General features: G+C 54.6%; 4 protein-coding genes across 4 annotated transcripts; all 4 read left to right on the forward strand.

The window, feature by feature from the left end:
• The first annotated feature begins 4,523 nt into the window (after positions 1-4,523).
• Positions 4,524-5,760, forward strand: LY79DRAFT_403308 (uncharacterized protein). The gene has a single exon (XM_060553039.1). It carries the CDS (start codon positions 4,745-4,747, stop codon positions 5,588-5,590), a length of 846 nt encoding a protein of 281 aa, XP_060417862.1. The 5' UTR covers positions 4,524-4,744; the 3' UTR covers positions 5,591-5,760.
• Positions 5,761-5,929: 169 nt separating this feature from the next.
• LY79DRAFT_576809 (uncharacterized protein) lies at positions 5,930-7,434 on the forward strand (the record flags this gene model as incomplete). The annotated part of the gene is made up of 3 exons (XM_060559827.1): positions 5,930-6,171; positions 6,502-6,623; positions 7,235-7,434. The coding sequence occupies 3 exons, from the start codon at positions 5,930-5,932 to the stop codon at positions 7,432-7,434; spliced, it is 564 nt and encodes a 187-aa protein (XP_060417863.1).
• Positions 7,435-9,985: 2,551 nt separating this feature from the next.
• Positions 9,986-10,842, forward strand: LY79DRAFT_403320 (uncharacterized protein). Its single transcript, XM_060553040.1, has one exon. The coding sequence runs from the start codon at positions 10,029-10,031 to the stop codon at positions 10,578-10,580; it is 552 nt and encodes a 183-aa protein (XP_060417864.1). The 5' UTR covers positions 9,986-10,028; the 3' UTR covers positions 10,581-10,842.
• A 1,686-nt stretch (positions 10,843-12,528) lies between these two features.
• On the forward strand, positions 12,529-13,589 carry LY79DRAFT_587537 (uncharacterized protein; the record flags this gene model as incomplete). The annotated part of the gene is made up of 2 exons (XM_060560780.1): positions 12,529-12,669; positions 12,738-13,589. 2 exons carry the CDS (start codon positions 12,529-12,531, stop codon positions 13,587-13,589), a joined length of 993 nt encoding a protein of 330 aa, XP_060417865.1.
• Between the last annotated feature and the right edge of the window lie 2,742 nt (positions 13,590-16,331).

Raw genomic sequence — 16,331 nt, forward strand, 5'->3', positions numbered from 1 at the left:
AACGGGATCGCAATTAGCAAGCGACAGCGAGTCTGCACCATCGCCGGTAGCCAGGGGGGAGGTGCTTTTTGTTGTTGTTGTTGTTGTTATTGCCCGTTACACCCTCCATTACACACCGTCAAGCAAGGCCAAGCGTGGCCGGGGTTTGCTTGAGGGAAAGACATGCCGAAGGGTACATGAGGATGTACTCGAGAAACCCGTTGAGTGGGTGGCACCGGTACGCAGCCTCACGGGGCGGAGGATGGAATAGGAAGGGGGATGGATGGGTTGGGATGGGATGGGAGGGGAAGCGGGAGTGACTTTAGGTATTTTGCGGACAAAATGTAGAGGTCGAGGGGTACAAGGTGGAGGAGGTACTTACTGCATGTCGCTAGGCTGATGGGTGGAGTTGGAGTAGATGTACTCCGGCACGGGGCCGACTTGCCACTGCTGCATGTTCTAATGGGCCAAACCGTTAGCACCGCGTGTGAATGTTTCGCAACCGGAGGAAGCGAGGTGTCGCGCAAGTCATAGGGGCAGGGTGAGAGGGCGGGTCCATCTAGTCCGTGTACGTGACGCGCGAACGCGACACGGGCCGCTCGCGATGGAGGGTACATGATGTCGTGACTTGTGGACAAGGAACGAAATCGGTATCAGGTGTGTGGTGCCAACGATGGCGCTGACGATGATGATGACGGGAAGAGAAATAAAAAAGCAGGTTCTTCAATCGGGTAGTGATAGAGACATGATGGGCTCGATATGATTGAGAGTCCGTAGGTAGAAATGAGGCGACAACGTGTCTACGCTCGATACGGGGAGAGGTGAAGGTGAAGAGACGAAAGGAGAAAGAAAATTTTGACTAGGTAACGGGGGGAACGGGAAAGACGCGACAGTGTGAGCGCCGACGAGATCGATACAAGACGCGCGACAATTCAATCGTTGAGGTACATACGATGAGTCGCTCCTCAATCGGGACGAGGGATGAAAAGAGACCTAGGAAAATAGGGTGTAGGTACTTACGGGCAATGTAGTAGTATTAACTCAACAACGATGCATAAACCAACTGGTTGATGGATGGAGAATATTGTCTCTCGGGGGTGGAAAAGCGACTTGGACCAAGCCTGACGTCGCAAGAGCAAGAAGCGGGTCACGCACACACGCCCGGGATTGGGAAGGGCTTTTTTTTTCTCTCTCTCTTTCTTTCCTTCCTCGGATGTGGGAAGGAAGGGGGGAAGGGATGGTCGGTGAGATGGTTGGGGGAAGTAATGGAAAGTAGAGTCGAGATAAAAGGGACAAAGATACAAGGCGGGCGAGGCCGAGGACGTGTTTGCTTCAAGTACTCTTGTTTCTGGGGTTTGTTGGCGCGGCAGTGCGGCAGTGCGCGTGGTGCGTGTGTATGTGTGCGTGGTGCGGGTTGGGCGAAAGCAACGCGATACGACACGCAGCAGCAGCAGGAAGAAGGTGGGAGAAGGAGGAAAGAAAAAAAAGAAAAAGAACCAGGTGGCGGCGCAGCCGTAGTAGCAGTAGCAACCAGGTATTGAGCCGGTAAACCTGGACGGAAGAACAGGCAGGGCAAGGATTTGAGAGGATAAAATCAGGTGAATGAGCGCTGCGGCCGAGAGGAGTTGACGCGGCGCGTGGGTTTGTCGAACCGAGACCGACGGGTACCGGCAAGGAATGGGATTGATTTCCCCTATGGTGCGGAGAGTAGAGTGCGATGGAAGGGCAGCAGAAGACGGCAAGAAGAAGGAAAAAGGCGAGGAGAACAGATGGCAGTGGGTGTTGATGTGCTCTATCGCGTCGCTGTCCGATGAAAACCAGGTAGAGAGCTTCAGGCTAGACCTGGCGAGGTGAGGTCGTGGAGAAGATGAGATAGGTAGAGGGAAGTACAGGCGGGTGCCGACAAAGGTAGCGTGATGTATCCGTCGAGGACACAGAGGTTCAGGCAGAGGCCCAGAAGTAGACAGGTGTCGAGGCAGTGCGCGAAATGTGCCGTGCGTTAGGTTGGCTGGAACCCCCCCGGTTATGTGCGGAAGGATTAGATTGGGTGCAGGGTTTGTGCAGTGGCGGGGGACTCGGGCCAAGAGTCACGACTGTCGAACCGAGACGGGCGCGTGGCTGGCTGGCAATGAAAGAGAAAGCGACCGCAAGAGAAAAGGCCGTTTGCTGTAGTGCAAGAATAATAATAGCAACCAGAAAACCAGGAAGAGCCGATTAGCGGTGACGTGATGGTATTGCGTGGACAATGAGCTAAGGCGCGGCCCAATGTCAAGAGGGGAGGTAGTGTGGACAGTGTAGTAGTGAAGCGATGAAGCCGTAGCAGTAGATGAGATGATGGGCCTGGAACCACCTCAAGGTGATGCGAGGGCCCGTGGGAGGGGAGGGGAAGAGAGATAGAGAGAGGGAGAGAGAGGTGATGAATTGGCTTGGGTGAAGTATCCCAAGGCGGATTGAGTTATGCGTGTAATCACCGGCCGGCAGACTGTGGCGAGTGCAAAGACAGCAACGGCGACGGCGACGGCGACAACGACGGCGTTGACGATGGGCGTTTTTTCTGGAGACGTGATGGTGCTGTCTCAACAGCCGCGCACGCTCGCGTCTAGAGGGAAATGATGTCGTGCAGTTGTCTTTTGAGAGCTGGTCCTCTTTTTGGGTGAACTGAGCCAGAGGTAGTGAGCGGTGGGCAGGTACCGCGACCGTGTAGGTAGATGTAGCTACCTAGGTAGGTAATAGGTATCGGGCGGCTGCGGTAGCGAAGGTGGAGAGAGCGGTGATGGATGATGGATGTATGGATGGATGGATGGATGTATTGAATGTATGTAGTAGGTTAGGAGTTGGGATGCGAAGGCCCAAGGACGTGGCGGATGTACCTTTGATGGAAGTAACTTCCTGGTTCACGGTGATGTTTTGGACCGGTTGCCCTCTTTTTCTTCGGCTGGTGAGAGAAAGTGGGTGGTGGAAGGGGGTGACGGACGGGTCAAGAGGGAAAATTGCTGAGGGAAAGGGCGAGGGAACATGGAAAAGAAACGAAGGGAGGGAAGGAAGCGGGGGGGGGGGGGGGCGACGCCGGGGTGGCCACACGATAGCAAGTGTGGGTCCATAAGACCAGTCACCAAGTCCATCATAGACGCCGAACATTAGCCGAAATGCTGGCTTTGATAGCATTCAGCTATCTGGACATCTCGGCCGTCGACTTTTCAGACAAATGCACAGACTCATGCTCGGCTCGTACTGCACAGGCCATGTCGCTTGTCAGTGGTCACTCGTCACCTCGTCATGGGCCGATGCTCACTGGCTGCTCCGTGCCCGGTCACTTCTCCGCTCTGTTCCTTCCAAGCACATGGGCTCGCTACTTCCCAATCCAAGGAAGCCGTCGTCGACTTTACAAGTAAGCCCAGTGGCACCTGTACCGCCGCTCCCTGTCATCCATCGTAGGGAATTCTTGGTTTTCCTCAGTTAGCAATTGGACGCGATGCAGATGCGAGTCCAGTCTAGCCCGGTTTAGCTCAGCTCAGCTCAGCTCAGCCCGGCCCAGCCTAGCTCGTGCGAATAGGCTCCCGTCGGCCATGGTATCGGTGCGGACGGACAGGTCGGATACGACGGAGTTTGACAGATGCTTACCCCGTCAGTCGTCGTCGTATCCCCGGCCCGGCATTGGCTGTGCTGATTGATGACCTTACGTAGTAGTCACAGGCCGAAGCAGAAGCAGCGTTTCTTCTTGCGGGGAAACCCAGCCACTTCTATCATTATCATGCCGAATCCCCAACCCCCAGGTCAACGGCACCAAGTAGTGTAAATCAGTCGCAATCGCTCGATGCCAATCGCACAATCGGGTCCTGCGCCACATTCATTTCCTGTTTGCCTGACGTGTCTGGCGGGCCTGGCGGGCGAGGCATCAACCAAGCAGCTAAGTGACCTCTCCCCCTCCAACTGAGGGGAGGGGGGAAACAAGCGCGATGGAGAATCACAAAAAAAAAAAAAAAAAAAAAAAGAATCCAGCCAAAAGTCTCATCGTCTCCTGCCCTTTGATAGAATGAGCTTAAATGCCAGCCATGGCGCGAATGTGACCTGTGCCTACTGTGTCCCTCCCGTGCAGCCTTTCCCAACATGTACTCGAAGTACCGTCTGCATGGTCCATGTACTTGATCCTCGCCTTATGTACCTTCTGTTAGCGGTACTGCCGGTGGACACCCATCAAACCATCCGACTCTAGACGGTACGTACAGTACCTCTGATCTCGTTGGGTACCTCTGCTCGACGAGGTCGCTGCATGTACTCTTCTCGACCTCATGACCTGGGCACCTTGGGCTTTGTATTCCCATGCGTACCTCGCCGTGGGCCACAACGGAAATGATGATGCGGCTGCCCGAAAGAGCAACAACCTCTTGCCTCAGTGAGCGTGTCCGAGGGGTGGACAAAAATAGGTAGAGAACGGATTATCTCACATCCCGGCCCCTCGTCACCCACGGTTCCGTCGTGACACCTCTCTCTGTGCGTTCGGCTGCCCGGGCGTTGCTCATAGGCCAGCGTGGCACTGACAGCACGAGCAAGCCTATTCTAGGTACTGTCTCTCTGCTTTCCGCCGTCCCAGCGTTCAAGGTCCATGAGAGAGAGAGAGAGGAGGAGCCTCGCGACATTCATCATCTTGTGTTGGTTGAGATACGCCTCGGTGTCTGCGAATACGCGTCTCATAGTTCCAGAATTATCGGGTTTGAGCTCGCGTCCATAGCCCAATGGGTATCCCCTTCGCGAACCAAGCCATTCTATGGATGTCGAGTTCGCAAAGCGGTTTCTTCGTCAGCACCCTGGGTCTCTGAGAATGCCGCGTCCCGGAGCCCCGGCGGCCATCCCCGTTCTTCGTAACCACGGCGCGGGCTCCAGAAACCCCACGGCAACGGACCGAAGGCCCGAATTCCCAGATCGCATCGGGAGGGGGTGTCGGGGCGGAGATCCTCAAGACCGAACTGTCTCACAGTGCACGGTTGCAATTGCATCCGGCCAGCTCTTTGGTCGCCCTCCAGATCGAAGCACTAGTGAGCGGGTACTCGGCGCCGTTCCGCTATACACCCCCGTCCGTGTGCCGTGCAGGCGGGGTCTCTCCAACGCCGGCTTCCCGTGTGTCAACACCGTACGGAGAGCACTTGGGCGACACCTTGCCTACTGGTCACGAAGCGACCAAGATGAGACACTGATCCCGCAATACGTTGACTGTAAGGCCAGCTGCGTATCGCACCCAATCAGGCATGCTCACCGCCCAAACAAACGCGAGGTTGCTACGGTAGTTGCCCAAGACAGAGATTGTTTCAAACACCGAGAAAGAGACGACGAAACAAGGTGGCTCGTCCGACCCTGGCGACTGCCCCCATGGCCGTACCAGGCGCAGAAAAAAAGACGAAGAGGGAAAGAGCCCGATGACCACAGAGAGGAGCCGAGGTACCTAGCCAAGGCGATCCATTGTAGGGTATCACAAAGAGGAACCCTCGTTGAGCTTCATGTTGTCGACAGGAAACCTAAAACGGCCTCATACACCCTGTCCCAGTTGTTGTCTACTGCCATCCCGTCTCTTAATTTCATGCTTGTATGGCGGCCAGGCTCTGTGACGACATTCTAGCCCACTCGACCTTGTATGTTCGTTCCGAACATGGACAGAGTTTATGCCTCCCCGGGGGGTCGCGATAAGAGGCCCCGGCTTCGAAACGGCGTTGGTCGCAGGGCTCCGGCACAAAGTGTTTGAGACTCGCGACCCTCTGGCGGCTGAAAAACGAAGACATGTCCACCACAAAACTGTGCGCCTGGTTATCCTTGGATCGGCCAAGCCGCGGATTGGGTGCCCTTGCCTGTGCCTGCAGCGAACGGTTTTGTCTCCTTTCGTTGATCTTTTCAGGATGCGGACGAAGAGACATTGGACGGCCAGGATTCATGCGCGTGTGGTGAGACGGCCGACGAACAGATGACCCAGCGGCGATCCGTGGTGAAAACACGCGCAAACACGGAGGGTTGGGACGGCCGCTGGAAGTTTCCAAGCGTGTTCTTCCGCGCCAGCCTTGTATTCTTGGAGGCGTCGATGGACGAGAAGGAGGTGATTCGCAAGGTGCACCCAGTCGGAAAGTGGCAGCGCAGGCAGGCCCACAAGGCTGGGCTCGGCCAGCCAGCCACCGCACTCGGCCGAGCAAGACCGTGGAACGGACTCAGGTACCAGTTACACTGCAACTTCATTAAAAAAAAAAAAAGCCAGATCCCTGGGCATCTATCGACTTGTTGGGAAAATCAAGCGGAACCGGATTCTAGGAGCTGTGCAAGGTTCGGCAACCGAGAGATGACCAGAAAAAAAAAAAAAAAGGGCTTTCCGTTTCTGGCGATTGCAAACACAGGAGTCAAGCCCTGAACGAGCATCTGCAGCGGGCAGAGTCCCAGCCGGGGCCTGCAATTTCGCCATTCTCACAAACTCCGTCCCCGGTGGATGCGCTTATACTGTTGCAGGACTGTTGAATGCGGAGTGTCCCCCAATCCATCTCTGAATAGATCAGACGAGAGAAGTAATGCTGAGCTCCTGCCAAGAGACCAGGTGGTACTATTCGTCCAGTTGAGGACAGGATATACTTTATACGAACCCAGCAGCGGGCTTTTCTGGGAGCTTATACAAAGTAAGGTGAATCTGGTCCCGAGACAGAGGCTCAGTTGATACGGCCACGTCTGCGTTTCTAACAGACAAAGTCCACCAACCACACATTGTCTCTGGTCAACAGTAGCATTCGGTGCATGGGCTTCCCGAGGATCATCATCACCATCGCCAGAAACGAGACAAGATGGCAGAGCAATGGATACGGGATGTCACAGTTGCTGACTCCTCTGGGAGAGTTGGAGACTACTACGGTTTGCGGTCTCCACCGGATCGATCAGGCTGCGGGCGTTGGACAAGTCTCACCAACTTTGGGGGTGGCAGCCCTTCTGATACTTCCGCTTTGCCGACAGCGGATTGCATGGGTGAATGGGAAACGATGCGGCTACTAATCAACCGGATGATGGGGATCCCGCCCCGTGGCATGCAACCCTCACGTCTTGGTGGTGGTCTGAGGTGGTAGGAACGAAAGGTCTTTTGTTCCCGCCAGTGCTTGGCTCTTACGGTTTTCACACGCCCAGGTCTTTTTTTTTTTTTTTTTGGCTGCCATATTGCAATTTGAATACCAGAATACGAAATCAAAACGGCACCATGGCTGGCGCTTGAAACAATGACCAAATCTGGTTCGTTCCTTAGCTCAACGTCGTGGCTTTGCCAAAGCTCACGGGGTTTACATGGCGAGAAGGGGTAAATCCTACGGCGCCCGAAATACGGAACGGACTACTACGAGTTATGGTTCTGCCACGGACAATTGGGGCCATGAGGAGCGCGGCGGGCTGTGTTTCGATCTTCACCGCCCCATTGTTAGTTCCAGATTTTCGCATTACCTCGAGTAGTGAGAGTGAGGTAGCGAGGCCACTCAAGGGATGGCCTGGTTCTACCAAGCGGTTTTTTGTGGCTGTAGTATGTTTCTCGTCTGTCTTCTAGGGGGTTAAATTACGATTAGTGGTGAAAGACGAGACTGGTCTGACTCGGACGGCGACCCGTCTGTTAGGTTATGCAGCACACCGCCAGTCTGGTTTGACAGGGCAGAAACGTCAGATGAAGCTTGATGTGGGCGCAAACGGTGGAGGCCCGGGGCCGAAGGTTGGCTCAGACATGTCAAACTCTCGGACTGCGGGCCCAGCCCAGACCCTCGACTGGGACTCTCCAACAGGCCAACTCAACCCAACTCAACCGTCAGTTGGTGACCGGAGGTTAGCGGGAAGGGAAGGTCAAAGGGGGGGGGGGGGCGATTTAGGCGGGGAGCTCAATGGCCAGGAGTCCAAGGAGGGGAAAGCCCCTCGTTAGAGAAGTGCAAACCAGATACAGATTCGAGAAACAAATCAGGATTCCTGCAGTAAAGTCCATCTGGTTGTTTCTCACGATCCATGTTCGTCCCGCCGGTTGTTCGAGGGTGTGTGTGTGATTGGCCGGCTGTCTGTTCGCCGTGTGCGTGTTTGGGTTTGTGGTAAGGTTACGGATACGGATGATCGGGATGGCGAGTGACTGATCTGGTTGGTGGTCGTGGTGATTGTACCCGGGGGGGGGAGTGGTTGGAAGACTAAGACTGAAGGGAGAGAGGGGAAGGTGAAGCTCGCAGACACACAATTGATTGGCTGAGACGTCCTAGGAGCCGCGTTGATGATGCCTGAGTGGCTCAGATGGTGTATCGATGGGCCCTTTCGGTACGTACCGATAGAGTTCTGGGAGGGGAAAATGGCAACCAGGAGGGAAAGGGCTGATACGTGGGTGAAATTGCACCTGCTGGCTAGCGAGTTTCAAGGGACGTGGGCCCAGGGCCAGAACTCGACCAATATGGGTGGGATTCCCAAATGAAGACAGCCAGGCAAGCAACAAGTCATTAGAAACCTCCCTTACCAAACGCCCGCCCCCTGAGGGCCGGAAATTTTTTTTTTCTTCTCTAGGAAGAAACGATCGTTTGATTGTGCTGCTGTTACGAAAACAGGTGAAGCGTTTTCATTGCCCTCTCCACATCTTGGCGGGGAAAAGTGGTGTGAGGCTGGCTGGCCTCCCTCGTTGATATTTTTGTGTACCGCGGCACCCACGAGGGGACACTCAGCAGGAGACACGCGGGAGAAGGGAACAAGGCCTTATTTCGTGTGTCGTGCGATGGCCGGATATGGCTGGGCAGACGCAAGAAATTTCGGATCGGAAAACGATTGGCAGGTCTTATGGATAGCAGCCGCGCTTGCTGCCACCCCCTCATTGCACTTACATTTAGTACGGCGACGTGATGACGCACGAATGGAGGCGTGGGTAAAGCTAATCAAAGTATCGATGTGGGCGCATGCATGCATGCACGCAATTCAGACTTCAATGCATCGGGATGCTGTAGTGTAGGGCAGTCAATATCGACAAACATGCCGCTATGCAGTGCGGTCCAATGACTGCAGAGCGGGAAAGTGACGGACGGAGACCGACCTTTGACGCCAGGGCCGAGGCGTCGCCAGGGACAGACGAACAAGAAACAGCCTCATGTTTCGATGCCAACACCAATGGTAATGCCGATGCTCTTGCCCGGGAGGATACCAGACACCTGGACGCGCCAACACCTCGGTAGAGGTGGTTCTAAAACAACATAGTATACCACAGTAGGTATAGGTCCGGGTAGGGGGTGTTGGAGATGGTCGATCTGATGGATCATGGGACGTGTACGCACGACCTGGCGTAGCCCGGCCCAGCCCAGCCCAGCCGGGCGGCTCTTAGTTCGAGACGGTTATCAACGAGGTACGCCTAGTGATACAGCGGCGAGAACAACATTTGTTCGTGAAGGGGAGAGGCCGTGACATTCAACCAAACAGCCGGGTTGCGTAGTATTGGGTCTGAGCCTGTCGATGTCGTACCGATCTACCAACCTACCTACCTACTTACCTACCTACCTACTACCTAGGAGCGAGCGGCTCTGGCGGGAAAATTACCTTTTGGGAGCCTCTTTCACGAACGGACAACCTAGTAGGTACCGTATTATTGGGACAGGGGCAATCGGCCCCGCCGCACCGATTGACCGATTACTTGTGTATATTAAAGCTCATATAACGTATGCGCTAGCATCCGTAGTAGCGTACGTGGTATGTACGAAGTAAGGTAGGTACGTAGTGTAGTAATAAAGAAAGGAAATATGGACTTCTGTTTTGGGAAGTACGTACCCCTCGTTCCCTTCTGCGGCTGGGAGGCTGACCGGGGCGGAAGCACCTTCTGTTCCTGACTTGACCCGATCCGGATTAGTCTCATGATGTCGTGGTACGTACCCCGCCGGCAGGCCGGGTGGATCCAGGGGGTGGTCGCGAAAACGGGCCAATAGCAGTCGCAGGCGCGCCTCTGTAACACGTACCCGTCCATCGCTTGACCCCGCCATCAAACGTCAGACAGACATCCTCACACAACCTTCAGACACAGGGTCGCTTTTCCCACGACCAGGACGAGCCAGATGATGCCCATCACCACCATCACAAACGCCTCAACCACCGGGCTGTTGCAACAACAACAGCAACAAGAAACACAGAATAAAAACAAAAATAAAAACATGAGCACGGCGGGTAGGACGACGGGCGTCGACTACCTACTACACGTGACGACCACAACAACAACAACAACGACGTTGATGATATGCACGGGGCGCCTATCGCTCGCCGCCGCACTGCTCGCACCACAGACCGAGAGACCCGACGCAGAGACGACAACCTTTCTTGATACCCCTCCCCCTCTCTCGATTGGGCATATGCTGCGAACTTGCGCATCGCGCGTACCTGTCCGTTCCCAGCCTGCCTGCCTGCCTGTCTGTCTGCGCTTTGCACTCTGCTGCTCTGGCAGCACCTCGCTCTCTTCGTTCCAACTGTTCTCGTGTCATCCTCTACAGAGCCTCCAGACCCCTACAACCCTGCCACACTCTACAGTCCTCTCCCTCCCTCCACGAGATCGACGGCGAGTTGTCGCATGCTTTATTGTCCGTCACTCCAGAACAGATGTCGGCCGCAAATAGTAACGCCCTCTTCCTTGCTGCAAGCCGTCCGACCCAGCCGGGCGGTGTCGACTTTGTCGTAGCATGTCTGGGGAGTGGTCGTTTGTTTTCGAGTCAAGCTGCGCATCCCAAACACCCTTCGGCCAGGTCGTGCCCATCCTATGCCATGCCCCTCCCTATATTCTATGCGGCGCGCCACGCTACCTCAGAAGAAGGAATGGAGGCTCCTCTTCACCAGTCATGATGAACCAGACCCACTGGCCATGTGCCGTGGCCGAAACCAAAAAAAAAATTTAAAAAATTAAAAAAATTAAAATTCCCAACCGGCTGGCAGGCCGTCGACATGCTTGCGAGTGCAACTTTGCTTCCTAGGCACTTGAGCCTCTGAATCTGAATAGAGCCCAGCCTGGCTCAGACCGGGCCCTCTCCCTCGACGAAGAAAGCCAAGAAACAAACTGGAGGCGTAACACCGCTCTTTCCGGTAACCGGACGTTACTTCACGCGGGTTTGGTGGCTTTTTTCTCCTCCCGCGTTCCAGGTTTACAAGAGCCTCCTCGTTTTCATCCCTCGGTTTCCGTTTTACTCTTCAACGGCCCCATCCCTCTCGAGCCCTTGGCCTGGTCTATGCTTCCCCAAACCTGGTGTACACCCCAGCCAGCCTCCGAGGCTCCAGCTCGTTGCCGGCGGGTTTCCATTTCGCTTTGGCTGGCCTCTTGGTTGACACAAGTGGCTGCTCACTTTTCAATCCATCATGGCGGCCGGTTGAGACGCACGTTCATCTCTCACCGGATCCATAATCTCGCACCCATGCATGTTCCTCGTCCGTCTCCTCTTTTTGGGCCTGCCCTCGAACAAGTTGGGTACAGGGGTGCGGCCGGGACAGGGTGTGTGGCTTGTAGTGTACATATACATAGTATGTATACATACTACCTACACTACTGCAAGCCGTCATGGGCGTGTCCTATTCGCTTTTTTTTTTTTTGCCCCCCTCCCCTCACTCCCTCCCTTGTCTCTTCCCTTCCCTTTGAAAAATGGGGATGGCAGCAGGCGGCGGCGGATCAGACCAAACGTTATGCTCTGCTAATTCTGTCACATCCACCCCATCTTCTCCAGGGTTTGCTGGCATCATTGCTGAATATCTGCAACAGGGCTGGACTTGACGGTGTGCTAGACCCTTGTCTTGCATGTACCAGCGCCCGAACATGATGAGGCAATGTTTGCTATGCCTGCCTACCCGCTCTTCTTTTCATGGTGTGCGTGTGTGAGTGGGTGGTACCCGTCCAGGGACGGTCTAATGCTGGCAGGCCTTGCTTGTCTTGTCATGTCACGGCCCACCACTTGTCAGAGACCCCAATATGGCTGCAGCTGACATTATTACTTTATCTCGGCCCTCTCCCCTCCCCATCTCGACTTTCCATTCCTCTGTTTACCTTCACTACTTTCTTGGGTTCATCATCAACATCCCTTTTCTTCCTCTTCTTGAAGCGCAGTTGCGTGTCCTTCTTTTCTTGTCCCGCAGCTAGGGTTTCGCGTTCCTTCATTGTCCAACTGGATTGGCTGCACACATTCATTTGACTACGCTTCTTGAACACCACCTTTTTTGTCAATACACTTGGCCTATTCGGTTTATTCAAACGAACAACTTCGCTTCTTTCGGACCATTCCCCTCCGCTCAAACAACGCCTATCCGTTTCCTCTCCTTGACGGATCTGCAGAAAGCCGACTTCGTTGTTGCGAGCTCCCGGACGGAATTCCTCCTTATTCACAACCGATTTATAACTTTCGATTCGTCGGCAGCAGGCTTCTGTCTTCTCTGATATCCAAACCCAGCTTCCAGGATTACGCCAAAGCCGCCCACCCGAGGGAACTCTACGCCAGTAGACCAAAGAAGAAAAAAAGTCTACTTTACCCTCAGAGCTACCAACCCATCGACATCGACTGTTCGGAAACGAATTCGCGAAGGAAAAAAATGTCTCCCACGATGCAATTGGCGCCCCACACGGCCACATACACTCCCACTTCCGACGCCATGGATCGTCACGAGTATGGTGTCACCAAGAACCGCAAGGCGGCTTCGACCGGCGGCGGTAGAGCATGGAGCGAGGATGAGGTATGTTTCACCACAACCCGTGGCTCCGACCCACGCGCTTAGAATCAATCCCTCTAACCCCTGAACAGGAAGTCTATCTTCTCCAGACCCGTCTTCAAAAGATGCCCTACAAGCACATTGCCGCTCACTTGAAGAAGACTGAGCTGGCATGCCGCCTTCACTACCACCAGCTTAGCCATGGCAGCAACCGACGCAAGCAGCGCACGACTTCGGTCTCTTCTGGTTCCTCTGCGAACCACTCCCCTGTCATGCAGCCGACCATGCCTTCTCCGATCCGAGAGCCGACGCCTCGCTCTGTGTCTCCTCCCGGCCGCGCGACGAGCTACGCCCCCGTCTCTCCCGCTCCTATGCAACTCCCCAGCATCATGGGCAACGGTGCTTCCCCTCGGCTTCCAGCCATTCTCCCCAAGCCGGTCTGCATGACCATGCCGCCCCGCACGTCCTCTCCCAACAGAGGATACCCCACCCCTCTCCCCGAGCCTCACAGCGCCGCTCTCCCCCCTCCTTCCTTCCAGCCTATGTCTAGCAGCCTCCCCATGACGCCGCCGCTGCGTCTTGAGTGTGCTCTCCCCCCTGCTCAGCCCCCCGTCAGCCACCAACATGTCGACATGAACCGCCTGCAGTCCGTCTACACCGCTCACCGCGCTTCGTTCTGGGCTGCCATTGCCAACGACTACGGCTCGGGTGCCAGCCCTGTCGTCCTGGAGCAGGCATGGAAAACCGGCGCGTGCTGCGGCCAGAACCAGGCCAGCACGCCCATCACCCCCACTTCCAGCCCTGACAACCTGGATCGTGATAGCTACGACAAGCCCCAAGACAAGACCCGTATCTCTGCTATTCTAGGCATTGACGCCAACCCACGCTCCCCCCGCGAGCGCGAGTTGGTGAGACGCATGGAGGAACAGCGCGTCGGAGCCTGAGCCAACTCGAGCTTTTGACCCTGTCCCGCACCTTAATTACTTCTACCAGTGTATTACTTCACCTTTTTGCGTCTGACCTTACTTGGGGGGGTGTATGCTATCCTTGAACGGCAGCGAAACAAGACTACAGCATGAAGCCGGACAGCCTTGTTCTTTGCTTCTATGGGATTCTCTCACGCGAGTCGCTTTATTTGTCTTGGACTTTGGATGGCACACAATTTTCTAGATCGTACACGATCAAACAAAATGGAGGAAAACTGCAAATACAGTTGCGAGCGATATCCGGCGCAGGGGGGAACGGTTGCCTGGGGGCTTTGGAGGAAGGGCCCCCCCCTTTTGTTTTTCTGGTTTCTTTTTCTGGTTTTTTTTTTTTTTCTTTTCGTTTTTTTCCCTTTCCAATTTCCAATTTTGTTTGCTTTGAGTCAGCTGGGCACACCCTAGTGATCGAGGAGGCTCATGTGATGGAACCGAGAACCGCATTCCTGAAACGGGGTGGTCAGGCTCAACGAGCAGTGTGGATGAGATTTCACATATCTTCCATCTTGTTGGGGATATCTTTTCAACCCGTTGCGGGAATGAAGTGATGACACGAACCACACAGCCTCGCGCCAACATGCATTGTTTCTACCAGATGTGTTTTGGCAGGTTTATTTGTACAATAGAAAGTTGGCCCTCCGGGTCAAAGAGTGGTATTTCACGCAGATGACGATCGCTTTTGCTTTTTCTGTTTTCCTCCCTATTTCTAGTTCAAAACGGCGAATTGAGAAGTCACAGTTTTTGAGAGAAATTTGTCCTGGATGCGGTGATGTCACGTCCTCGGTGCCGAGTGAGTGTGTTGTGTGTTTGTGTGTTCTCATTGTCAACGAGGGTGATTCATACGACGATGATGGAGAGAAACAAGTTTGTCCAAGCGTGCGTGGTGTTTTGACACTTGCTATTACCCGCGGCGTGTTTGCTTGCCTTGTTTCTCAGCCTTTTTTTTTTTCCGGCATTCTAAAATCCCCTCGACGAGGTTAACATGTCATCGTGACTTATGGTTGACACACTCTGGCAGGGCTTTGATCGTCCAGGCTCCAGTCGCAGTCGCAGTCGCCGATGCAAACGCAGACGCGAATGTTGCTTCAGGACAAACGTTCATACATGGACATACGGTCGATCAAACCCGTTGATAAGCTGGAGTCTTGTGAGATGGCTGCAGCCGGAATATGGGATAAAACACGGCCATGGTTTCCCCGCGGAAACTTCAGGTTTCCAGCTTGGACAGTCTATTTTGGATCAAAGGTCAATCAAGTACGAAGTGTGCTTGGGTGTGTGTGTGTGTGTGTGTGTATGATATCGGAATCACCGATTGCATGAAGTCCGGATGAGTACGTACCTTAGCTGTCCAGATATATACTTCTATCTTGGTCCAGCTCGGCTTTCCTTCTGTTCACCCCTCCCCCCCCTCTTCTCGACAGCGATACCTAGCCGTCCGCCCATATTGGGCTGAAAACCCCCAAGCCTCCCTCTGGTTGTTTTGCCGTCAGTCCCCACTGATCTGCATCACTTGACCCCCCTCCGAAACCTTCTTTCCTCTCATCTCGTGAAGCATAAATGGTTTGGGACAGGCTGGGCTACACGGACGCCAAGCATCGTCCCTGGACCTGTTATGACGGCGAGCAGCAGCGGCCACAAATAGGGGACCAAAGAGGAGAGGGCCTCGTCATGGGCTGCGCCATCCATCTGGATCTTGAAACGAACAGAGTTGGGCGGGATAGCTCGGATGATGCGGGTGGCACGACGAACACCCTTCTCTTCCTCATCCATTACTTTCCTTCCTACCGTACTTCCAACACCAGCCCGTCTTCCGTGTCGATCCAAACATAGCATCCAGCAGATTGTCATCCCATCCCGCTGGTTAGAGGGCCGAAGGGCGGGGTCAGGGAACATGGGTCCGTTCCTGCCAGCGAGTCTCGTTCAAATCCGAGCTGAGTCTCTCTCTCTCTCTCTCTTTCTCTCTCTCTCCCCCCCTCTCTCTCTGACCTTTCCTGACCTCACACGAACAAAACAAGGTTGTTGGCACGTTTGTTGTTTCCGCTCTGCGAAACCGCCCCAACAAATCCCCTTTCATCCAAGAAACGGTTTTGTTGCAGAGCCGGTGTTGCCTGCATACGCACTCTTCCACCGGCAGCAGCAGCAGCAGCAGCAGCACTCGCGCATCCGACTCGGACGCACAACGCACACGCTGCATACGACAGACAAGTGTGCGTATCGATAGGCGAGGGAGATTTCCTCGCAAGGTTGCGTCGAACCAACCCCGCGCCCAGACAGTCACCATCCGTCGACCGCTCGAGCCTTGGGGTGCGGAGAGGCCGCTGACCAGTCGTAACCAACCTGCCTCGCACCAAAAGACCCCGAGTGTCGGACCTCAATCCCCGAGTCGTGAGCCGACGATGACCTGTTCCTCGGCCCCAGATTTCTTCCACCCTCGGGCGGATTTTGCTGGGTCTTTCACGTACACCACCAGTCAAAAGCCTAGCCATTACATGCCTGGTGTCTTCCTGCCTTGAGACGACAAGGGCTCGTCGAAAACGTTTATATAGCGGTGAGGAAGAAGTAAGGATTTTTTTTTTAGTCCTTTTTTTTTTCTTATAACAAAAGACTATGTAATACCGTTCATTTCTCTCTGATTTGTTCAGATTCTCGCTACTCTGACCCACGTCGCGAAACGGCGTCCAATGTAACTCGCCGGCAGCCAACTAC

The sequence above is a fragment of the Colletotrichum navitas genome (assembly GCF_030913465.1).
Source record: "Colletotrichum navitas strain CBS 125086 chromosome Unknown LY79scaffold_9, whole genome shotgun sequence".
In the NCBI taxonomy this organism is placed as follows: Eukaryota; Fungi; Ascomycota; class Sordariomycetes; order Glomerellales; family Glomerellaceae; genus Colletotrichum; species Colletotrichum navitas.